The sequence below is a fragment of the Loxodonta africana genome, chromosome 11 (assembly GCF_030014295.1).
Source record: "Loxodonta africana isolate mLoxAfr1 chromosome 11, mLoxAfr1.hap2, whole genome shotgun sequence".
Classification (NCBI taxonomy): Eukaryota; Metazoa; Chordata; class Mammalia; order Proboscidea; family Elephantidae; genus Loxodonta; species Loxodonta africana.
The window spans coordinates 16535203-16560730 of record NC_087352.1 but is presented as its reverse complement, the minus strand read 5'-3'; the positions used below and the strand labels follow the sequence as shown (position 1 = coordinate 16560730).

The 25528-nt window shown below is 45.9% G+C and overlaps 1 protein-coding gene across 2 annotated transcripts in view; it reads left to right on the top strand.

Annotated features, from left to right (window-relative positions):
- Nucleotides 1–24806, top strand: part of TRPM4 (transient receptor potential cation channel subfamily M member 4) — a 50238-nt gene extending 25432 nt beyond the window's left edge. The window contains exons 13-25 of one of the 2 annotated variants that reach the window (XM_064293992.1): nucleotides 6050–6179; nucleotides 6354–6499; nucleotides 7578–7690; nucleotides 8023–8100; nucleotides 11936–12367; nucleotides 16309–16441; nucleotides 16649–16823; nucleotides 17022–17199; nucleotides 17660–17853; nucleotides 18321–18453; nucleotides 18648–18720; nucleotides 18812–18917; nucleotides 19161–24803. In XM_064293992.1, coding sequence (XP_064150062.1) covers nucleotides 6050–6179; nucleotides 6354–6499; nucleotides 7578–7690; nucleotides 8023–8100; nucleotides 11936–12367; nucleotides 16309–16441; nucleotides 16649–16823; nucleotides 17022–17199; nucleotides 17660–17853; nucleotides 18321–18453; nucleotides 18648–18720; nucleotides 18812–18917; nucleotides 19161–19165 — 1896 coding nt within the window. In that variant the 3' untranslated portion in view covers nucleotides 19166–24803. Of the gene's footprint in view, nucleotides 1–6049; nucleotides 6180–6353; nucleotides 6500–7577; nucleotides 7691–8022; nucleotides 8101–11935; nucleotides 12368–16308; nucleotides 16442–16648; nucleotides 16824–17021; nucleotides 17200–17659; nucleotides 17854–18320; nucleotides 18454–18647; nucleotides 18721–18811; nucleotides 18918–19160 lie in introns of both variants that reach the window. The other variant, XR_010323355.1, reaches the window with a different exon arrangement.
- The last annotated feature ends 722 nt before the right edge of the window (nucleotides 24807–25528 follow it).

Here is a 25528-nt window from a genome sequence, read left to right as displayed (position 1 = left end):
TGCCCTTAACCCTCCCATGTCCTTATTTGGAGGTCTGGATGTTGAATCATGTCGGTAATATTCAGGTCCAAGGACAGACTGAGGACACAGCTCTTCAGGTCCTGCACATGCGCCAAAATCTTGGTTTGTGCATGTGTAGGATTCTGGCACCAGATTGAAACTGTGGTTATGGCCGCAGGCTGGTCAGGCCAAACCACAGTTAGAAGCTGTAGCTTGGCAGGCTGTGAGCGGGGTGGGGAACCGCAGCCAAGGGCAGGGGGATGTCTCGGCGGAGGCTTCAGTAAGGGGTCCAGCTTCATTCTTTTGCATCTGTTGTTGTCGTTAGGTGCCATTGAGTGCCGACTCATAGCCACCCCATGTACAACAGAATGAAACACTGCCTGGTCCTGCACCATCCTCACAATCTTTGCTATGCTTGAGTCCGTTGTTGTAGCCACTGTGCCAGTCCATGTTTTGAAGGTCTTCCTCTTTTTCCCTGACGCTCCACTTTACCAGCTTGATGTCCTTCTCCAGGGACTGGTCCTTCCTGATAACATGTTCAAAGTACATGAGATGAAGTCTCCCCATCCTCACTTCTAAGGAGCTCTCTGGCTGTACTTCTTTCAAGACAGATTTGTTCATTTTTCTGGCAATACATGGTATATTCAGTATTCTTCGCCAACACCACAATTCAAAGGCATCAATTCTTCTTCAGTCTTCCTTATTCATTGTCCAGCTTTTGCATGTGTATGAGGCGATTGAAAATACCATGGCTTGGGTCAGGCACACCTTAGTCTTCAAAGTGACATCCTTGCTTTTCAACCCTTTAAAGAGGTCTTATTTGCCCAAGGCAATACTTCATCTGATTTCTTGACTGCTGCTTCCATGGGCGTTGATTGTTGATCCAAGTGAAATGAAATCTTTGACAGCTTCAATCTTTTCCCTGTTTATCATGATGTTGCTTATTGGTCCAGTTGTGAGGATTTGTGTTTTCTTTATGTTGAGGTGCATCCATACTGAAGACTGTAGTCTTTGATCTTCATCAGTAAGTGCTTCAAGTCCTCTTCGCTTTCAGCAAGCAAGGTCGTGTCATCCGCATATCACAGATTGTTAAAGAGTCTTCCTCCAATCCTGATGCCCTGTTCTTTTCCATATAGCCCAGCTTCTTCGATTATTTGCTCAGCATACAGAGTGAATAAATTTGATGAAAGGATACAGCCCTGATGCACACCTTTTCTGACTTTAAGCCACACAGCCTCTTGGTCTATGTACAGGTTCCTCATGAGCACAATTAAGGGTCCTGGAATTCCTATTCTTTACAATGCTATCCATAATTTGTTATAATCCAGTTGAATATCTTTGCATAATCAGTAAAATACAGGTAAAAATCTTTCTGGTATTCTCTGCTTTCAGCCAAGATTCATCTGATATCAGCAATGATATCCCTCATTCCACATCCTCTTTTGAATCTAGCTTGAGCTTCTGCCAGCTTCCTGTCCTGTTGTAAGCACTTTTCAATGATCTTCAACAAAATTTTACTTGTGTGTGATATTAATGATATTGTTTGATAATTTCTGCGTACTGTTGGATCACCTTTTTTTGGAATGGGTACAAATATGGATCTCTTCTAGTCGGTTGGCCGAATTTCTTGACATAGATGAGTGAGCACATCCAGCGCTGCATCCATTTGTTGAGACATCTCAATTGTTATTCCTTCAATTCCTGAAGCCTTGTTTTTCACCATTCACTTCAGTGGAGCTTGGACTTCTTCCTTCAGTACCATCAGTCCTTGATCATATGCTACCTCTTGAATGTCAACCAAATATTTTTGGTACAATGAGTCTGTGTATTCCTTCCATCTTCTTTTGATACCTCCTGTGTCATTCAACATTTTTTCCATAGAATCCTTCAGTATCACAATTCAAGGCTTGAATTTTTTCTTCAGTTCTTTCAGCTTGAGAAATGCTGAGCATGTTCTTCCCTTTTGGCTTTCTGACTCCAGGTCTTTGCACATGTCATTATAATGCTTTACTTTGTCTTCTCAAGCTGCCCGTTGAAATCTTTGGTTCAGCTCTTTTACTTCATCATTTCTTCCTTTCACTGTAGCTACTCTAAGTTCAAGAGAAATTCAGAGCCTCTTCTGACATCCATTTTGGTCTTTTCTTTCTTTTTAATGGCCTTTTGCTTTCTTCTTGTATGATGTCCTTGATGTCATCCCACAACTTGTCTGTTCTTCAGTCATTAGTGTTCAGTGCATCAGATCTACCGTTGGGATTGTCTCTAAATTCAGGTGGGATATATTCAAGGTCATATTTTGGTCATGTGGACTTGCTGTAATTTTCTTCAGCTTCAACTTGAGCTTCATATGAGCAATTGATGGTCTGTTCTGCAGTTGGCCCCTGGCCTTGTTCTGACTGATGATATTAAGCTTCTCCATCCTCTCTTTCCACAGATGTAGTAAATTTGATTCCTGTGTATTCCATCTGGTGAGGTCCACATGTATAGTCATTGTTTATGTTGCTGAAAAAAGCTATTTGGAACGAAGAAGTCATTGGTCTTACAAAATTCCATCCTGCAATCTCTGGCATTGTTTCTATACCAAAGCCATATTTTCCAACTACTGATCCTTGTGCTTTGTTTCCAACTTTCACATTCCAATCACCAGTAATTATCAATGCGTCCTGATTGTATGTTTGATCAATTTCAGACTGCAGAAGTTGGTAATAATCTTCATTTCTTCATCTTTGGCCTTAGTGGTTGAATAATAGTCTCTTCAAGGCAATCTGGGTTTTCACTATTAGGTACTTTAAAACTCTTCCAGCCTCTAACTATTCACAGTTTCAAAACCACTTCCACATTTTAGGTGTTGTTTAGAGCAGCACCCCACTCACAGTAGCAGATTCTGTCTTCACTATCTAGTGCTGCTATAACAGAAATACCACAAATGGGTGACTTCAACAGACAGAAGTTTATTCTCTCACTGTTTAGGAGGCTAGAAATCTGAATTCATTGTGCCAGCTCCGGGGGAAGGCTTTATGTCTGTGGTTCTGGTTCTGGAGGAAGGTGCTTGTCATCAATCTTCCCTTGGTTGAGGAGCTTCTCAGCACAGGGACCCCAGGTCCAAAAATGTGCTATGCTCCCAGTGCTCCTTTTGTGATAGTATGAGATCCTCATGTCTCTCTTTTTGCTTCTCTCTTTTATATCTCAAAAGAGATTGACTTAAGACACAACCTAATCTTGTAGATTGAGTCCTGCCTCATTAACGTAACTGCTGCTAATCCACCTCATTAACATCATAGAGGTAAGATTTACAACACATAAGAAAATCACATCAGATGACAAAATGGTGGACAGTCACACAATACTGGGAATCATGGCCTAGCAAAGTTGACAGATATTTTTTGGAGACACAATTCAATCTGTGACATGCCTTTTATCACATTGAGGGCTTTCTACTATTCCTGTTTTTTTTGAGCTTTTTTTTTAAAAAAAATTTTAGCATATTTAAGACAGTTAACGTAAAGTCTTTGTCTGGTAAGTCTAATGTCTGGGCTTCTTCAGGGATAGCGTCTGCTAATTTCTCCTGTAAATGGACCATACTTTCTTTGTATGCCTTGTGATTTTTTGTTGAAAACTGAGCATTTTGAATATTATAATGTGGCAACTCAGAAAATCTGCTTCTCCTCCACCCCTAGGATTTGGTGTTACCACTTTTTGTGGGTTGTTGGTGTTTGTTTAGTGGCTTTTCTAAACTACTTTTGTAAAGGCTGTATTCTTTGTCATGTACGGCCCCTGAAGTCTCTGTTCCATTTGCTTAGTTATCAGCTAGTGATTTGGCATGATTTCCTTAAACATATAGAGCCAATAAACAAAAACAAAAAAACCTCAAAATGGAAACTAACGCTTGTCCAGTCTTTGCAGACTGGCTCTGTGTTGGGGAACTCCTTCAATGCTTAGCCAGGTCATTTACAACTGTATCTTAACCTCCACGTCCTGCTTGTGCAGAGCCTAAAGGTCAGCCAGAGGTGAACCTTAGGGTCTTCTCATCTCTTTTTTGAGCATGTATTCAGTCCTGGAAATATGCATGGCCTTCAAGATGCCCTGGTGTACACATGGGAGCTTTTCAAAGCCTTTATTCCCAGAAATATCTCTTTCTTAAGACTTCTTTCCCAGGCTTTTCAGTCTATCTATTGCATCTCCAACTATTATCCATTGTTTTCAGTGACTTTGGCTAATACTTTTGCTTTTAAATGCTTGCAGCACCTGGGAAGCTGCTTCTGCTCTGGGAAAGCTCAGAGACAGACACAGCAAAGGCTGTCTGTTGAGCTGATTGTTCATTGAGGCTTCAGACAGGTTCAAAAACATAAGCACAGTTCTTTGAAAATAAGGTCCTAATTGCTTCCTGTGGTATCAGCAACCTGCACCAGGAACTTAGGCTGCTGTCTTCATGCCTACAGCTGAGCAGAGGAGTGGGGAAGTAGTAAGTGGGTAAGTTAGAATGCCACAGTGCTCTCTTACTAAAATTCAGAAGTTTCTTTCTTCATTAAGCATTCCTGTGGTTGTTATACATTTTTATTAGATTCTAGAGTTCCAAAAAAGTTGACTCTGACAGTTTTTGTCAGCTTATTCATTGCTTTTACGGAGGAATAGAGTTTGGAGTACCATACACTGCCATTTTTGTTGGCATTTTCAAATGCTTCTTGACCTGTCTTATAACCTCTGATGTCTTTCTTTTTTTTTAATTTTTATAGCACTTTAGGTGGAAGTTTTCAGAGGAAATTAGTTTCTCATTCAAAAATTTATACCCAGATTGTTTTGTGACGTTGGTTGCAATCCCTGCAATGTACCAGCACTCTCCCCCTTTTCACCCTGGGTTCCCTGTTTCCATTCATTCACTTTTGCTGTCCCTTCCTGCCTTCTTGTCTTGCTTTTGGGCAGGTGTGGCCCATTTGGTCCTGTATACTTGATTGATCCAAGAAGCACATTTGTCACATGTGTTATTGTTTGTTTTATAGGCCTGTCTAATCTTTGGCTGAAAGGTGAACTTTGGGAGTGGCTTCAGTTCTGAATTACTAGAGTGTCAGGGGGCCATAGTCTTGGGGGTTCCTCCAACCTCTGTCAGACCAGTAAGTCTGATCTTTTTTGTGAATTTGAATTTTGTTCTATATTTTTCTCCTGCTCTGTCCAGGACCCTCTATTGTGATCCCTGTCAGAGCTGTTGCTGGTGGTAGCCGAGCACCATCTAGCTCTTCTGGGCTTAACCTCAGATGCCTAACTCCAAATATGCCTTCTGGCTCTGACTCCAGCCCCACTTCTGACTTGTATACCTGGGCTCTGAAACATCTGATTTCTGATGTTTTCACCTGATGCTCAGTTTCCTCCAGATCCACCTACAAACATTACCTCACTATTGGCCTCTGATGACCCCATTTCTTGTTTTATGACCTCTGAGCCTGTCTCTGCCTGTCATGGACTGAATTGTGTCCCCCAAAAATATATGCCAACTTGGGTAGGTCATGATTCCCTTGTTTGAGTGTATGATTGTCGACCGTTTTATCCTCTGATGTGATTTCCCTATGTGTTGTAAATCCTATCATTATGATGTAATGAGATGGATTAGTGGCAGTTATATTGATGAGGTCTACAAGATTAGTGTCTTAAGCCAATCTCTTTTGAGATATAAATGAGAGAAGTGAGCAGAGAGACGTGGGGACCTCATACCACCAAGAAAGCGCCGGGAGCTGAGTGCATCCTTTGGACCTGAGGTTCCTGCACTGAGATGCTCCCAGACCAAGGGAAGACTGATGACAAGGACCTTCCTCTAGAGCTGACAGAGAGAGAAAGCCTTCCCCTGGAGTGGGTGCCCTGAATTCAGACTTCTAGCTTACTGGGCTGTGAAGAAATAAATTTCTCTCTCTTAAAGCCATCCACTTGTGGTATTTCTATTATAGCAGCACTAGATAACTAAGTCACTGCCCCAATCACTGTCTTTCTTTTCCCGTCCCTGATCCTCTCTGAACCTCACCCCAAATTCTGACCCTGTCCATGACCCTTCTCTCTGTTTCTCCAGAGCCCCAATGCTGTGGCCTCAGCTCTTGGGGCCTGTTTACTGCTCCGAGCGCTGGCACGCATGGAATCGGAGGCTGAGGAGGCAGAACGGAGGAAGGACCTGGCGGCCAAGTTTGAGGGGCTGGGTGTTGGTGCGTGAGGCAGGAGTGTTTGGGAGTGGAGGCAGGGAGGCTACCATGGGAGGGATGTGTGCATTTCTTTACTCATCTCATGCCCCTACCCCTCCCCTTAAGTTTCCTCACACCTCTCCATAACCCTGTCCCCCACTCCTTTTCCCTCCCCTCACATAAGTCCCCTGCCCTCAGGCCTCTTTGGCCAGTGCTACCGCAGTGATGAGAAATGGGCTGCCTGGCTACTCCTTCGCCGCTGCCCACTCTGGGGGAATGCCACCTGCCTCCAGCTTGCCATGCAGGCTGACGCCCGTGCCTTCTTTGCCCAGGATGGGGTACAGGTGAGTATCCAAGACCCCAGAGACCCAGTCAATTACCAACTGGACCCTGAGAACTGTGGGTTATCAGCCCCTGCCATCATGGGAAGTTCATGGTCTTGGTCAACTCTTCCCTTTGGAGACCACCCCTCCTCCAGGAAGGCTTGTTCTTCCAGAAAGGCCACTCTTTCCATAAGAAGTTCCACCACTGCCACAGTAAAACCAACCTTCCCACAGGAAAGCCCACCCTCCTAAAAAGTTCCACTCCAATACAGTATAATAGGAAGTCCAATCTCTCACACTGGAAGTTCTTCCCACTCCCACAGGAAGTCCCTCCTCATCCACAGGAAGTCCATCTCATTCTTTAAGAGGTCCCTAATTCCAGTTCTCAACAATTAGAGTGACCTCACTGGAGAATTATTTAGTGTTTTTGAACATAGGCAAACTTGTTTAGGAAATTCCACCCATCCTATAGTAAACCCTCTCCCTCAGGAAGTCCTGCTTGTCCCCATAGTCACGTCCATCCTGCCAATCCTGCCATTTTGGAATGTTTCTCAGTATTTTTAATCTTAATCTGTCAGGGGCTCACCTCCAGTAAAGGAAGTTCTCTCCACCTCAGCAGGAAGTCCTGATTACCTCAACAGGAAGTTCCATCCTCACCTACTGGAATGATTTGACTGGCATTGCAAACAGTTACCCAGAGTCCTTTGCTTTGAATAATGGTTAAACTCATGGATTCCAGCTGGCTTTGTTTCTTTGGGCCAGTTCCTTAATCTGTGCCTCAATTTCCTCATTTATGAAAAGGGGAAAGGGAGAAAATACTAGTACTTATTTTCTTGGTGGTATGGTGAGGTTTAAGTGAGCTAATCCATGCAAAGCGCTTACTTAACCCAGTATCTGACATATAGTGTAAATCAATATTGGCTGTTTAACTGTACTGGCCAAAACCTGGGACAGGTTATCTTCCCCTTTAACAACCTCCTTCTCTGCTCCCATGTTGGGCACTTGCTCTGTGGTCTGGAGCTGTGGCCCAACCCTTGCCTGGGATCTTAGGGACTGTGGGGGGGAGATTCATGCTCCTAATCATGCCCATATCCCACAGTCTCTGCTGACACAGAAATGGTGGGGGGCGATGGACACCACTACGCCTGTCTGGGCCCTGGTTCTCACCTTCTTTTGCCCCCCACTCATCTACACTGACCTCATCACCTTCAGGTCAGTCCCCTGGGGTTAGATTTGAAAGAGAGGGGTGCTCAGTTTTTCCTTCCTGGTCACTTCTGCCCACCTTCCACCTTTCCCACTTGGTCTGTCCACTGCTTAGACTTGGGGGCATGTTCTGGGAGGCAAGCTTTTGGGGTGTTCTTTGTGGTGTCTCTAGGTGCAGTTCCTCTGCCCCTCTAGCCCAGCCTCTTCGGGAAGGTCCCTTTGGGATGACTCTAGAGGAGCATCTCTGCCTCTTTGACATGTCTCTAGGTGAAGAAGTGTGGATCTGTCTGGGGAATTCATCTATTCTCCCCATTCTTACTCTGTGCTTCCCTCTATACTAGGAAGTCCAGAGAGGAGTTTGCACCGAAGGACCTGGAGTTTGACATGGATAAGGGCATGAATGGGGAAGGGCCTTTCGGGTGAGTAGGAGCTGGGGTCAGTGATGACCCCGGCACTGTGTGAAATCAGAGCACCCTAGGCGGCTTTAGGAGCAACAGGGCCTGGGAGCAAGGTCAGAGATGTGAACTGGGGCTTTGAGACATAGAGGCTTCATTGAGTCACTAAAGATACTGAGAAGGTTTCCCAAATGCTTGGTTGTGCCAACCTCAAGGTTTGGTTCAAGGCTTTGTTCTGCCACCAAGGAGGTCATCATTGGAAATCAATTTGCTCATATTTGCCAGATTTACATGGCAAGTAGAATAGGATAGATTGGGCCCATTTGGGAATCTTTCATCTATTGCTTTTTCAGACTCCAGGTCCCTTGCTCTGAATGACTATGTCATGATACTGATGGAGGTGTTTTAAAAATCAGACCAAACCAAACCCACTGCCGATGAGTTGATTCCAACTCATACTGACCCTATAGGGCAGAGTAGAACTGCCCCATAGGGTTTCTAAAGCTGTAATCTTTATAGGAGCAGACTGCCACATCTTTCTCCCACAGAGCAGCTGGTAGGTTTGAACCGCTGACCTTTCAATTAGCAGCTGAATGCTTGAACCACTGCACCACCAGGGCTCCGCATTTTAAAAATCACCCCTGAGAAAATGAAGTAGAGTATTTATATCAAACTTCTGATAATGCCACACAGTGGCACATAGTGGAGGTGCTGAAGGACTTCACCCCGAGCCCCATTTTTCTTTTTTGCAAAATGAAGGTAAATAACAGGTTTTTCCTGTGTTAATCAATAAATAATAGGTTTTTCCTGAGTTAATCAATGAGCTCTGGTGACACAATTGTTAAATGCTTGGCTAACTGAAAGGTTGGTGGTTCAAACCCACCCAGTGGCTCTGTGGGAGAAAGATGTGGTAATCTGCTCCTGTAAAGATTACAGCCTAGAAAACTCTATGGGGCAGTTTTACTGTGTCAGATGGGGTTGCTCTGAGTCAGAATCTACTTGACGGCACACAACAACAACAACCTGTGTTAGTCAGGTTTGGTTGGGTGATGCTGCAATAACAAAGAATCCAAAAATCTCAGTGGTTTATAATAAGAACGGTTTATTTCTCACTTATACTACATTTGTGGGTTGACCATGGGTCTCTTCCATGAGGTTTCAACTTGGAGATGGGTGAGTAGCCCCTATCTGGGAAGTTTCTGGTCCCATGACGGAGGGAAAAGAGAGCTGGTGAACTATGCACTGGCTTTTAAAGCATCCAGATAGAAGTGGCATTGTGTGACTTTTGCCCACATTTCATTGGCAAAATCACACCCTATGGCAACTCCCAAGTTCCTGATTCTCCCACATGAAGGGGCATCACTGGATGAGAACCAAAGTATTTAGTCAATAGTAATACAATATACCATAATGTTGGGAGGAGTCACTGAGATAATGTGTGTAAAACACATATCATAGGTCCTGGCACATGGTAAATGTTCAATTAATATGGATTATTGTTTCTATTGCTATTATTAATACATGTATTATTTATTTTGTTGAATGGTGTATGTGTGTGTAAGAGTTTAAATCCATGGTAATAAAGAAACAAAGAAAGAGGCCCACATTTATTCCCATTTTAGCATCCTCCATCTCTAGCCAGATCCACAAATGAGGGAAGGGAAGACTTCACTCTCCAATATCGCAGAAGGAAAGCCCACTACATGCCTCATAAAACAAGTCAAATTTAAAAATGTATATATACATTTTTAAGAGAAAATGTACAAAATAGAAGAGAAATGTGAAAAAAGAATAGACCAGTGAAAAAGTTGGGATGAAGATCCTAGTGTTTGGCATTAGTATCAACAATGGTGTCTTTGCCTAGTGGTTTCCCAACTTTTGCACCATATAATGATGATGATGATGATGGTAGTAATGACAATAACAATAGCTGACATTAAAGAACATTTACAGTGGATAGCCATTGTGCTAAATCCCTTTGAAAATTAATTCATTTAATTTTCTTAACAACCCTATGTGATTAGGAACTATTACTAACTCTGTTTTATGGATGAAATAACTGAGGTGTGAAGTCACTCCTCCACCCCCCTCCAAGCCTTGGGCAACCACTAATCTACTTTCTGTTTCTTTAGATTTGCCTATTCTGGATAGTTCATATAAGTGAAATCCTGTACTATGTGATCTTGTGACTGGTTTCTTGGCATGTTTTCAAGATTCATCAATACTGTAGCAAATATCAGTACTTCATCCTTTTTTATGGCTGAAAAATATTCCATTGTATGGATACACCACATTTTGTTTATTCATTCATAAGTTGATGGACACTTGGGTTGTTTCCACGTATTGGCTATTTTGTTTCTGCTTAGTCTTTAAGAAGAGGATGCTTCTCCAAGCCAGGGCATTTTTTCTGTTAACTTTTAAAATTTCTTATTATTAGCATAATTAATTTTGGTGTTTCTGATTTGAGGTCAGAATCAAGAGTCAGGATAAAATTGAGACAGAGGATCAGAACTCAAGTGAGATGGGTCAGAGATATGAGTGGCCCAGGAAAGTCAAAATTCAGACGTCAAACATGGTTGTATGGTCAGAGATCAGAAAGGGGAAAGGAAGATCATAGGAGAAAATTGTTATTGTTGGGTGCTGCTGAGTCGGTTTTCAACTCATAGCAACCCCCTGTGACAGTGCAGAACTGCCCCATAGGGTTTTCTAGAAGAATGAACAAGTCTGTCTTGGAAGATGTATAGCCAGAGTGCTTCTTGGAAGCGAGGATGGCTAGACATTTTCTCACGTATTTTGGACATGACCAGTCTCTGGAGAAGGACATCATGCTCGATAAAGTAGAGGGTCATCCAAAAAGAGGAAGACCCTCAGTGAGATGACTGACACAGTGGCTGCAACAATGGGCTGAAGCATAGCAACGATTGTGAGAATGACGCAGGACTGGGCAGTGTTTCGTTCTGTTGTACACAGGGTCGCTATGAGTTGGAACCAACTTGACAGCACCTAATAACAATGATAATCTTTACAGGAGCATATTGCCAGGCCTTTCTCCCACAGAGCTGCTGGGTAGGTTTGAATGGCCAGCCTTTCGGCTAGCAGCTGATTGCTTTAACCACTGCACCACCAGGGCTTCTTAGGAGAAAATTAGGCTGATAATCTGATACCAGAATTTGTGGGCCACAGATGAGTTTCAGGGTCATGAACTGTCAAAGCTGGGGAGCTGAGCTCATGAACGTAAGAGGGGATCAGAGATCATATTTGGGGTCAGAGGTCAGGTAGATAGTCTAAGGTAAACAGTCAGAGGTCATGAAAGAACAGGGACTTGGAGTCAAAGGCCAAACAGGTGTCAGAGGTTGGCACAGGGGCCAGAGTTCATTATAGGGGTCAGAGGTCAGAAAGGTGGAGAAGGTCAGATACGGTAGGCCAGTAGTTTTGATGGTGGGAGAATTCAGAGGTCAGGGGTTATATGTTGTTGTTAGTTGCCTTTGAGCTGATTGCAACTCATGGTGACCCCATGTGTGCAGAGTAGGACTGCTCCATAGGGTTTTCAAGGCTGTGACCTTTTGGAAGCAGATCTCCAGGTCTGTCTTCCAAGGCGGCTCTGGGTGGGTTCGAACCACTAACTTTTCAGCTAGTAGTCGAGTGCTTAGCTGTTTGTACCACCCAGGGAATATGGGGGCTATATACAGGGGTCAAAAGTCAAGGTGGAAGAGTTCAGACTTAGTATCACAGGTCAGGCAGGGTCAGAGGTCATGAAGGTGGAGGAGGTCAGGTGTGGAAGGTTAGAGGTCTTGATCATGGTGAAGGTCGGAGTTCAGAGGTCAGATTGAGAGCTCCCTTCTATCTCTCTATCCCCCAGGCTGGCCGACCCCATAGAGAAGATGCCATTGGGAGTGTCAAAGCAGCCGAGACGCAGCAGATGCCCTAGGGGGCCCTGCTGGCGTCAGTGCCTGCACCGCTGGTCCCACTTCTGGGGGGCCCCGGTGACGGCCTTCATGGGCAACGTGGTAAGCTACCTGCTCTTCCTGCTGCTCTTTGCCCGTGTGCTGCTCATTGACTTCCATCCTGAGACAATCAGCACCCTCGAGCTGCTGCTGTACTTCTGGGCCTTCACCCTCCTCTGCGAGGAGTTCCGGCAGAGCCTGGGCAGTGAGTGGGGCAGCCTGGCCATCGGGCCGCAGGGCTGCAGCCACACCCCACTGCGCCGGCGGCTGCACCTCTACCTCGCTGACACCTGGAACCAGTGTGACCTATTGGCCCTCACCTGCTTCCTCCTGGGCATGGGCTGCCGGTGAGTGGCACCGTGACCTTTGAACCCCTGGCCCCATGGCAACCTCTGACCCTTCCCACTCCTGGGTCTCAACTCTTAAATTGTCTGGGGATCGACAGCATTTAAAACCAATTCTGCAACTCTGCTCGTTCTTAAAAATCAAACAAAAGACCCCTGTTACTGAAAACAAACGACACAAATCCCTTAAGGTAGAGTCCATTACGGCTCATGGTAACCCCATGTGTTCCAGGGTAGAATTGCCCCATAGGGTTTTCTTGGCTGTAATCTTTACAGCAGCAGATCACCAGGCCTTTCTTCCACAGAGCTACAGGGTTGGTTTGAACCGCCAACTTTTAGACTAGTGTTCTTTTTGTTGTTAGTTGCCGTTGAGTCGATTCCAACTCATAGTGACCCCATGTGATAGAGTGGAACTGCCCCATAGGGTTTTGTTGGCTGTAATCTTTATGGAAGCAGATTGCCAGGTCTTTCTCCTGAAGAGCTGCTGGGTGGGTTTGAACCGCCAGCCTTTCAATTAGCAGCCAAGTGCCATCATTTTGCCACCATGGCTCCTTTTTAAGCTAGTAGCCCAGTGCAAACTGTTTGTACCACCCAGGGACCTTCTCTTGATTGAAAGCGCCTAAAGGTTGTCCAAGAACAGTTTGCTCCCACCTGGATATCTGGCTTTAGGGTTGATAAGATTTAGAGCAAGGGTGCAAATGAGTTCGCCATTGCCAGTCACCCAGCTTCTGCCGCTATTTAGTGCTGGGTCTGGAGGCTACCAGGTGTTTCTCAACCAGCTCTTGACAGATGTCACCTCTGCAGGAGGCTTCTTGAAACAATTGAGGAAAATCTTTGGTTTCTGTCCTGTGTCCTTCTTCATTTGTTCAGTCTTGTTCAACGAGGACTTACTTTTGCATTTCTTTGGTAATTAAAACAAAAAAACTTGTTGCTATCAAGTCGATTCCAACTCGTGGTGACCGCACGTCTTTCACAGTAGAACTGTGCTCCGCAGGGTTTTCAGTGGCTGGGACCTTTTGGAAGCAGACCGCCAGGACGTTCTTCTACAGCACTGCTGGGTGGGTTCAAACCTTCGGCTTCTCAGTTCGTAGCCAAGTGCTTAGCCATTTGTACCACCCGGGGACTCCTACTTGATTATTATTTGGGTTAAGTTTTGGAAGAAATATTTATCATCCATGTTTTTGTCTGTATTGAATTTTGCTAATGTCTAGTGTCTGGCTGGGTGAGTTTTCCTCTGTGGCCATGATTTCATGTCCTGTTTTCTGGGGTTAAATTTCATAGATTCAGATTTCATCAGGGAGGCTCAAATCTTTTGTCAACTTTTCAGTCCTTGACCTTTTTAATTTTTTAACCCTTGACCAAGTATAGTCTTACCTGGTGTTGGTTATGTTTTCTTTTTAAAAGTTTCTTTTTCAGTTTTTTTTTATTCCATCGACCCATACACCATAGCTTATAAATTCATTAAAAGAAGTGTCATTTCTATTTATTTCTTAGCTAATTCGTTAAAAACAAATGATGAGGAACTACCTTCAGATATTTTCTGTTGCCAGGATTGGGTTGTATAATGTTAGTTCATTTCTTCCATGGTCTCTAGATCATACTGTCTGGTGTCCAGAGAAAGAGCAAATGGCAGGTCAGAATGTCTTTGGGGACAAATTGTCTTGTCTTTGAGTCTTAGCACATGCTGTTCCACCCCCCTAGAACACTTTTCCCTCCTCTCCTATGTCTGGCTAACTCCTCCAGTTCCTTCAAGCCTCATCCTTACAGTCCCTGCCTCTAGAAGCCTATCTGTATCCTTCTCAGGCCCAGACCCCTCTCTGTCTCCCCCATCACCCCAAAATCCCTTACAATGGTGCTCTGACCCTGGATTGTGGCTGCCTCTCACTTCACCCAAGATTATGAACTCCTCAAATCTTATCTGTCTCATTTTACAGCAACTTAAAATATGTTTTAAATATAGTCTGTTACCAAATAAATGCAACAATATGTCCTTGTTGAACAAAACTAAACAAATGAAGGACACAGGGCAGAAACCAAAGATTTTCCTCAATTGTTTCAAGTGTCCTCTCTTTCCCAAAAATTACCACCATCAACAGTTTGGTGCACATCCTGCTCATTCTTTCTCTATGTATTTACATATAATTCTTTTTACACAAACAACAATATATTTTATGTATTTTCTGCAACTTTTTCTCCATAATATGTAGTGACATTCTTTCCATGTCAGTATTTACAAATATACTTTTTTTTTTTAATGCTGTATCAGATTTCAGTCAAAGGGGTTTTAAGCATCATTGGCTAATGATCAGATCAAAGTCTTCTCTTTTCCAGAATTTAATGAATAAATTTGTTCTTTTTATAAGGTAAAAAAAAAAAAAAGTGAGACAAAAATTCTGAACTTCAAGGGATAGAAATCAGTCTGAAGTTTCTTAACAAAGTCTCTTTTATTTTCTCTTCAAGATTATATTAAGTTATAATCAGATATTAGCTATTCTGGTTTCAGTCCTTTTGATGAGTTTTTTTTTTTTTTTTTTTAAGTCTGAGCGGTTAGGAACCCCTCCCTTTGAGGAGAGCAGACAGGTTGTTGTGGACGCAAGTTGGTGACTATTTCCAAGAGACAAAGGGAGCCATACTCCCTTTTATAACCTGGATGGTTGACAACTGTGACTTCCCATTCAAGCTTTCTTCATTTGATTCACTGAGAGGCCTGCTTCCTGCTGTCTTAGACATATTAGAAAGTAATTCCATGTGAACAAGGTACGGGTAGTCCCTGACTTACGATGTATTTGAGTTATGAAGAACTGCATTTAACGACCCTTTGGCTTACATAACAGGCATATAACTGGAGAAGCAGGGAGTGCCATTGTCGAAGCTGTGAGTTTATATGTAATGTTTCCAACGCCCAAAGACAAATAAAGATAGAATTTATAAAGATACTGATAATAAAAGGTAATAATGAAAACTAGAAAAAAAAGGTATTCAACTTATGTTAGAACCGACTTATGACAGAGTCCTCAGAATAGAGACTTCTCATAAGCTGGGGACTACCTGTATTTAAACAGAGAGAGTGAAAAAACTGGCAGGACATTAGTGCTTCTGTTTATCCCTTATCGTATTTTGTATAAAATATCTTCTGAGACGAAAGGGCTAAGGCTACATGCTACCGTTCTTTAGGAATGCAGCAACACTTTAGGCATTTTTTCAAACCCATTGCTTTCCAGGGGAAGGGACAGTTATTGCGTGGGAAAAATTAAAAGATCTCAGCTTGTAAGGGAGAAGTTTCCAGTGATTGCCAGAATGGAATGGATGAACCATACTACATTTTGCCAATTCCCTGTGGATGGGAAGGTCCCTGGGTAGGGCAAATGGTTTGCCGTTGGCTGCTAACTGAAAAGTTGGCAGTTCAAATCCACCCAACAGTGCTGCAGAAGAAAAGGCTGGCAATCTGCTTCTGTGAAGATGACAGCCAAAAAACCCTATGGAACAGTTCTGCTCTGTAACATGTGGGGTTTTCACGAGCTGGAACTGAGTTGAAATTGACCCAATGACAACAGGTTTTGTTTTTTTTTTTTAGTTCTTTGGTTGGACACTTTAGTTGTCTCTTTTATTAAGTTGCTTTTCTTTGCCTGTTGGTTTGCAGGAATTCTATATGTTTTGCCTTTTATAGGTTGGGCAGATATTTCGGCAGTGTTTCCAACTCAGTTCTTACAGGGACCTCCAGCTTTTTGCTAAGGCCCTCATTCATTGAGCTAGTAGTATCTAAAAGGTGCCAGCTCCCTTCCTGGCCCAGCTTGGCACTGAGTAAACCCTGATGAATCACAGGGTCCAGGGTCCTGCCTTGTGAAGGCCACGGCCTCATCTGAAGCATGGTGTTGGGATGGCTCCTGTTTTCCTTTGCATCCTGTGACCCTTGAGTGATGCCTCCTCGTCTCCCCACACCCCAGGATGACCCCCGGCCTCTATGAACTTGGCCGCACCGTCTTCTGCCTCGACTTCATGGTCTTCACGGTGCGGCTGCTGCACATTTTCACAGTCAACAAACAGCTGGGGCCCAAGATCGTCATCGTGAACAAGATGGTGAGGGGCGGGGCCAGAGGAAGAAAGGGGCTAGGCCAGGGGGTTATGGACATGGGGCGGGTGTCAGTCAGGGATGGGGATGGGGCCAGGGGAGGGGGAGGTATGGGCTCTGGAAGAGAAGAGCGGAGCTTAGCTTTAGGATTCAGGGGCAGGGCCAGAGTAAGGAAGAGCGGGGCCAAGCTCTGCCACATCTTCCTCCCCTGGCAGATGAAGGATGTGTTCTTCTTCCTCTTCTTCCTTGGCGTGTGGCTGGTTGCCTATGGGGTGGCCACGGAGGGGCTCCTAAGGCCCCAGGACCGCAACCTACCAAATATCCTGCGCCGCGTCTTCTACCGGCCTTACCTACAGATTTTTGGGCAGATCCCCCAGGAAGAGATGGATGGTAAAGAGGGATGAGAGGACCCGATTTCCTCCTTCTGAGGCTCGGTCCCAACTCCCTAGGTTTCTGACATGCCCTGTCGTGGGACTCTATCCACCTCTGTCTGGACCTCTGTCCTTCCCTTCCTTTGTCCCCTGTGCCCCCAGCCCCCTGGGTTTCTGTCTTCTTCATGTCGCCATCCCTGAGTGTCTCTCTTCACAGTGGCCCTCATGGACCATGTCAACTGTTCGTTGGAGCAGGGCTTCTGGGCGAACGCTTCGGGGACACGCCTGGGCTCCTGTGTCTCTATTTATGCCAACTGGCTGGTACTACTGCTCCTAGTCGTCTTCCTGCTCGTGGCCAACATACTGCTGGTCAATCTGCTCATTGCTATGTTCAGGTGAGGCCTGACTGCCTCTGAACTGCATGAACTTTGACCCAGCATGACCCTTGATCCCAGCTTGACTCTCGACCCCATCATGATTCTCGAACCCAGCCTGCTCAATTCTGTCCTCAGTACTGAACTTCTGATGCAAATCCAAAGTTAGCTTGTCCCTAATCCCAGCCAGAACCTATTCCTGACTTGGACTTTGAACTCTGATCATCTCCCTGAGACCAGGCTGATAGTTGAGCCTGACTCCAACCTGTACCCAAATCCATGAGACCTTCCCCAACTTGACCTTTGACATCTAACCCTTGGCTCTCCAAACTTGACTTCTAACGCCATCCTGTAGTAACTACTTACTTTATTGATTTTGACCCTTGCCCACTGCCTTGGACTGCGAACAGATATTGCCGGACATCTAACCTTTACCCACTGCCACTGAACTCCGGTAACCCTTGACCTCTGGCTTCCGCAGCCACACGTTCGGCAAAGTACAGGGGAACAGTGACCTCTACTGGAAGGCCCAGCGCTACAGCCTCATCCGAGAATTCCACACTCGGCCCGCGCTGGCCCCGCCCTTCATCATCATTTCGCACGTGCGCCTTCTCATCCGGCTACTGCGCAGCCTCTGGACTAGGTTGCCGTTCACCCGGGACGCCAAGCATTTCCGTGAGGGCGGGGCTTATCCCAAAGGGCAACACCCAGGGGGCGGGGCCTAAACGGAAAGACGGCCATAGAAGAAGGTAGAGGTCCACCAGAAGTACTTATGGAACTCACATAGGCTGGGCTTATACTTTCAAAGCAAGGGGCCTGGAATATCAGGGGCCCGGTCCAGAAGCGGAAACCCTGGTGGTGTACTGGTTAAGGGTTCATGCTGCTAAACAAGAGTTAGGCGGTTCGAATCCACCAGGCGCTCCCTGGAAACCCTATAGTGCACTTCTACTCCGTAGGGTCGCTGTAAGTCCGAAACGAGGCGAGGGCAGTTTTTTTTTTTTTTTTTTGGGGTGTAGAAGCCCACTTGTGCAGGGCCTGAGAGCGCACCCTGTGGGTTTTGGGTGAGGAGGCTGGGCCTGGGAAGGGGCGTGGCCCGAGGCGGGGGCAGGCCTTATGACCCCACCCGGGACTCCGCCCTCCAGGGGTCTGCCTTCCGAAAGACGACGAGCGGAGGCTGTTGACATGGGAGTCGGTGCAGAAAGAGAATTTCCTGTTGGCGCGCGCGCGGGACAAAAGGGAGAGCGACTCTGAGCGTCTGAAGCGCACGTCGCAGAAGTGAGGGCGGGGTCTGGTCGGGGACTGGGCTTCGGGCCTCCGGGGTCGGGGCCGGAAGAGAGGAGGCAGAGAATGGGGCTTGCAAAAAGCGTGGGCGAGAGGCGGAGCCTGAGGAAGGTGGAGCTCCAGGGGGCGGGGCTTCAAGGGGCGGGGCTGGTGGGCAATGGGCGCCGGCCTGACCCCTCCCTCCTAAGGGTGGACAGTGCGTTGAAGCAGCTGGGACAGATCCGTCAGTACGAGCAGCGTTTGAAAGGCCTGGAGCGGGAGGTGAGGGCCCGGGATCGGGTTGGAGGCATGTGCAGGGGTGCGGGGTGGTGGGGTGCCGGTCTCCTGCCCTGACTCCCCTTCTGCTCACCAGGTCCGGCACTGCAGTCGCGTACTGGACTGGATGGCTGAGACCCTGAGCCACTCTCCGTTGCTGCCCCCCGGGGGACCACCGCCCCCAGCCCCACCTGGACTCAAAGGTCTGTGCTTGGGTCCCTCTTGTATATTTCCGGCATCTGTCGCTGTCTGCATCTGAGTCCTGCTTTCCTGGTCTCTGTAGGTGTGTTTCTGCTTGCCCCTCTTTCACTGCTCTTCCCTTGTGCTTTGGCTGCTGTCTACTCTGTGCTTCTCTCCCCCTTTTTCTCCCTCTCTTCTCCTTGGCAGTCTCCCACCTTATCTATGTGTCTGTCCCCATCACCTGCTCTATTTCATGTCTCCCCTAGACTGAGTCCTGCTGGCAGACTTCGAAGAGTAGCCACACAAGCGAGTATTATTCCCAGGATAACAGCTCAGCCAGACCTCGCCCCTTGCACCAGACAGTGTCCTTAGGGAGGGCCAAATGCCCATGGACCACCACCTGAGCTGCTGTCAGGACCACAGAGAGGAGTGTCATCTATATGGACCACACTAGGCCTGGCTCCTCCCAGAACCAGCTCCATTCTGGAAAGATCAGCCTCTGGAGCCTGGGCCACTGCCCCTTTGAGGGCCCTGATGGAGCTGGCTGGGCTGGGGTTCCTTGAGGTACAGGGACCACAGACCCTACTCACAGCTCCCCACACTGGGGAAATAAAGCCATTTGAGATAAGTAGGGTCTGGATGCTTGATTTTGGGGGAAGTGGGTGGTGTTTGAAGCCCTGGCGGCACAGTGGTTGACAGCTACGGCTAGCTACGGCTGCTAACCAAGAGGTCGGCAGTTTGAATCCACCAGCTACTCCTTGGAACCCTATGGGACAGTTCTACTCTGTTCTGTAGGGTCACTATGAATCGGAATTGACTGGATGGCAGTAGGTTTTGTTTTTTGGCTTTAGGGGGTGTCCAGGGAGCCCTGGTGACAGCGGTTAAGCCCTTGACTGCTAACTGAAAGAACGACGGTTTGAATCTACCAGCTGTTCAGCGGGAGAAAGCTGTGGCAGTGTGCTTCCTTAACGATTACAGCCTTGGAAACCTTATGGGGCAGTTCTGCTATGTTCCATAGGGTCTCTGTGAGTCAGAATTGACTCAACAGCAGTGGATTTTTGGGGGGTGTCTAGAACCTTCTGGCATGGGGACTCAAGCTGGGGGAGTGGGTTTGGGGTCTTTGGTGGGTTTACTGCTGTATATCAGAGTTTCCCCAGTTCCGTGGCCACCAGCCTCATTGAGCTTTTCGACATGGTCAGTGAGGTCACCAGTTACCAGGTGGATTTTTTCACCCAGTTGACTCAGTGATGTCAGCACATACATATGGATAACATCTGAAGACTTAGCCATTTTCAGGAATCAGTGATGTCACCTGCTTTAGGTAAATTTAGTTCTTTGGTTTGATCTGTGAGGTCACCTTTAGCCATATTTAAAACCTTGGCCCCATTGTAAGATCAGTGAAGTCTAGTTTTTCGGCAGAGTTGGTCCATTTAGAGTGGGATAACGTCATCAGTTGCTAGGCAGGTTCAGCCTTGTGCTGGATCAGTGATGTCATCAGTTGTCAGGTAGATTTACTGCTATCGTGGATTGAGTGATGCCAGCAGTTACCAGGCAGATGTAGCCCCAGGTTCAGTGATCTCATCAGTGATGGAACACCTTTAACCTTTTGTCTTTTTGGTGAGATCACCTTTACCAGACAGATTTAGTCTCTGGTAACAGTGGGGACATCACCTGCTTCTACCTAGACCAGATGAGCAGGCGGAACTGTAGACTGTGGACAATGAGGGTGCCAGCCAGGCCTATGTGCCCACCTTCCCGCCCTTGTGAACGAAAGGATGCCCATGGGAAGCTGCCAGGGAAGGGGACTCTGGGTTTTTGATCTGGAAGATTTCCTCTACTGAAATAAATGTTGAGCTCATTCATCCCATTGGTCACTGACTTGGATGACATCACTAGTTACTGGGCCGATTTCCCCAGGCAGTCCAATGAGAGATGCCATGCCTGGCCAGGGCTGCTGAGCATAGTTGTGCAGATTGTGCATGACTCAAATGCCCCACATCCCAGGGTTACCATCCCCATTGCAGAGCTATGCCAACTTACATGAGAGCCTGGGTGGGTGGGAGATTCCAGGCCCATAGCCAAGTCCTGGACTAGTTGGGGAGACCTGCCTCCTACACAAACCCCCACTGGCACTCAGAACCATGCACACTCCTTGGCATACACACCTGGATCAGGTATACCTGCCTCATCCACACTTTGGCATCGCTCCTGCTTGTCAGTCTTGGAGGCCCAATTCCAAGACTGAACCTGACAGTCACTTCATCGAGGGGGCAGTGTGTGTACCCCCTAGTGCCTAGGTTGTGTGAGCAGGCAAGACTGTGGTCGTACCCCAGTGGAATACTTGTTAGGTGCCATTAAGTTGGCTTCGATCCATGGTGACCCTACGTATAACAAAACAAAACTCTGCCTGGTCCTACGCCATCTTACAGTCATTGCTATGGTTGAGCCCATTGTTGCAGCCACTGTGTCAATCCGTCTCCTTGAGGGTCTTCCTCTTTTTTGCTGACCCTCTACTTTACCAGGCGTGATGTCCTTTTCCACGGACTGATCCCTCCTGAGAGCATGTCCAAAGTAAGTGAGATGAAGTCTTGTCATCTTGGCTTCTAAGGAGCATTCTGGCTGTACTTCAAAGGCAGATTTGTTTGTTCTTCTGGCGGTCCATAGAATACTGCTCAGCCGTAAAAAGAAATGAAGTCCTGATGCAGGCTACAACATGGAGGAAACTTGAAAACATCAGGCTGAGTGAAATAGTCACAAAAGGATAAATACTGTATGATCACTTATATGAAATAAGCAAATGTATTGAAACTAAAGCTTATTAGTGGTTACCAGGGGTGGGAAGGGTGGCAAATGGGAGAGTTTTTGCTTAGGGGGCAGTGAGTTTATGTTAATGGTGGTGGAATCATTTGGAAAAGAATAGCAAGAATGTCTGCACAACTTGAAGAATGTAATCAAAGTCACTGAATTGAACATGTAGAAATTGTTGAGATGGCATATATTTTGTTATGTGTATTTTCACCATAAAAAATATAAAAGAATGGGTAAACGGGTGGGTACAGCTGGGGCCGTTGATGCTGGACTCTGGGAAGCAGGGCAGAGCTGTTCAAGTTGCATAATAAAGTACTACTAACAACAGCCACAACAAAATTTGCACCTGAAAAAGAGGTGTCTTTTTCTGATTTGGACAAAACCGTCACATGGGCTAGTGGATTTTCTTGCTTGGCGGGAAGGCTAGACACTTCGTGGTACCTGGGATTTTGACCTTGCTTTGTCAATTCCTGTGTCATTGGTTTGATAATTGTCATGAGATGGTACAAAGTCTCAGGATCCCTTGTGTGAGGGGGCAAAAGGCAGGCACTAAGGTAATGAGAAAGAACAGTGAGGGTGTCCAGGTGGATATAATCAGTTACCTACCTTCCTGACCAGTGACTGGAGTGGTGGGGAATCCTGACATAGTGAATGTCAGCCCAGTGGCCACTGTCATGGTGGCAGATGGGTCAAGTCATGACATTTGTGGGTCTGGGGTGGGTAGGGTGATGTCTTAGTTCTCTAGTGCTGCTATAGCAGAAATACCACAAGTGGGTGGCTTTAACAAATAGAAATTTATTTTTTCAGTTTATTATATTATTAGGTGCCATGGAGTTGGTTTTGACTTATAGTTGACTCTGTGTACAACAGAACGGAACACTGCCTGGTCCTGCGCCATCCTCACAATTGTTGTTATGCTTGAGCCCGTCGTTGCAGCCATTGTGTCAGTTCGTCTCATTGAGGGTCTTCCTCTCTTTTGCTGACCCTCCTCTTTACCAAGCATGATGTCTTCCTCTGGGGATTGGTCCCTCCTGATAACGTGTCTCACAGTTTAGGAGGCTATAAGTCAGAATTCAGGGCGTCGACTCTAGGGGAAGGCTTTCTCTTTCTGTTTGCTCTGGGGGAAGGTCCTTGTCTCTTTGAGCTTCTGCTTCTGGGCGATCTTCACGTGGCATCTCTCTTCCCCCATCTCTGCTTCTCGCTTGCTTGTTTAATCTCTTTTATACAGTGGAGCCTGTGTAAGGCAGAAACCTGTCAGAGAAGAAAAACTCAAATATTTTCCACTAAAAGAAGCAATAGAAAAGTGGTAAGACTGCACCCTGTCAAAGGTGGAAAGCTTGCGAGACTCAGGAAAACAAGGCAGTCCTGTTGAGTTCTGGCTCTCACAGATTTCACTGTGTCTCAAAAGAGATTGATTTAAGACACACTCTACACTAATACTAATACACTAATATTCCAAAGACAGGTGATCCAACTGAATGCAGAAATGATTGAACAATATCATTAATATTACACTCAAGTCAAATTTTGCTAAAGATCATCGAAAAGTGGTTGCAGCGGTACATCAACAGGGAACTGCCAGAAATTCAGGCTGGATTCAGAAGAGGATGTGGAACCAGGGATATCGTTGCTGATGTTACATGGATCCTGGCTGAAAGCAGAGAATACCAGAAAGATGTTTACCTGTGTTTTATTGACTATGCAAAGGCATGTGACTGTAACAAATTATGGATAAGATTGTGAAGAATGGGAATTCTAGAACATTTAATTGTGCTCATGAGGAATCAGTACACAGACTGAGAGGCAGTCATTTGAACAGAACAAGGGGATACTGTGTGGTTTAAAATCAGGAAAGGTTTGCGTCTGGGTTGTATCCTTTCACCATACCTATTCAATCTGTATGCTGAGCAAATAATCCAAGACGCTGGACTGTATGAGGAAGAATAGGGCATCAGGATTGGAGGAAAATTCAACAACCTGCTTTACGCAGGTGACACAACCTTGTTTGCTTAAAGTGAAGAGGACTTGAAGCATTTACTGATGAAGATCAAAGACTACAGCCTTTAGCCTCAACATAAGGAAAACAAAAATCTTCACAACTAGACCGATAAACAGCATCATGATAAATGGAGAAAAGATTGAAGTGGCCAAGGGTTTCATTTTACTTGCATTCACAATCAACACTCGTGGAAGCAGCAGTCAAGAAATCAAACCACCATCGCATTGGGCACATCTGCTGCAAAGGACCTCTTCAAAGTGTTAAAAAGCAAAGATTTCACCTTGAAGACTAAGGTACGTCTGACCCAAGCCATGGTGTTTTCGATTGCCTCATATGCATGTGAAAGCTGGACAATGAATAACGAAGACTGAAGAACTGACACCTTTGAATTATGGTGTTGACGACAAATATTGAATATACCATGGACTGCCAAAAGAACGAAGAAATCTGTCTTGGAAGAAGTACAGCCAAAATGCTCCTTAGAAGCAAGGATGGTAAGACTGTGTCTCGCATGCTCTGGACATATTATCAGGAGGGATCAGTCCCTGGAGAAAGACATCATGCTTGGTAAAGTTAGAGGGTCAGCAAAAAAGAGGAAAATCCTCAACGAGATGGATTGACACAGTGGCTACAACAATGGGCTCAAGCATAATGACGTGTTTTGTTCTGTTGTACATAGGGTCGCTAAGAGTTGGAATGGATTGATGGCACCTAACAACAACACGCTAATACTGTCTCATTAACATAACAAAGAATACCCGTTCCCAAATGGGGTTACAATCCTAAGTATAGGCCACGCACAGGGTTGATGTAAATATGCATCATTTTACATGCAGAGCTTCACTAAACCACCCATAACTAATGTGATAATGGCAAGGCTGAACTGACAACCTATAACTGACAATCCATAACAGGGAAGTGGAGATGACCCTGGTGAAGAGCAGGCCAGGCCCAGGGCATTCCAACCGAGAATTGCCTCCAAGTAAGGGTCCAAGCCCTGGTGGCACAGTGGTTTAAGAGCTTGGCTACTAACCAAAAGGTTGGCAGTTTGAATCCACTGGCTGCTCCTTGGAAACCTATGGGACAGCTCTACTCTGTGCTATAGGGTTGCTATGAGTCAGAATCGACTACATGGCAACAGGTTTTTTTTTGTGTGTGTGTTTTTTCAAGTGGTGAAGCCAGATACCTGAAGGGTCCCCCACACAGCCCTCTCTCCTCATCCAGGCTTTCAGCTTCTGGGCCAGAGATTTCACCCCCAAATATCTTGAGGCCTGTTCCCTCCTCTTAGGAGCCCTGATGGTGCAGTGGTTAAGTGCTGGGCTACTAACTGAAAGGTCAGTGGTTCGAACCCACCAGCTACTCCATAGGACAAAGATGCGGCAGTCAGCTTCTATAAAGATTACAGCTTGGAAACCCTATGGGGCAGTTCTACTCTGTCCTGTAAGGTCACTATGAGTTGGAATTGCCTCAACGGCAATGGGTTTTTTTTTTTTTAGGTCTCTTCTTCTCAGCCCCACTCTTGTTGTCTGACTTAGACTGTCTTAGTTACTGCATGAATAATAGCCAGCATAAGGCTAATTTCCAAAATTCAAAGATAACTCATATCCCCACTTTCCCATTTCATCATTCTGACACCAGACACCCACGTGGCACTTTCGCTATCTTACCCTAACCACCCAGAGCTGGGTCTCCACAAGTTAGGACCCAGTCCTTCCAGGTTCTGTGAAATAGGCAAATGTCAACCTCTCTGCTGGCTCTCATTGCCCCCAATAGTTTCGATAATTTGCTAGAATGACTAACAGAACTTACAGAGATTACATGTACTTA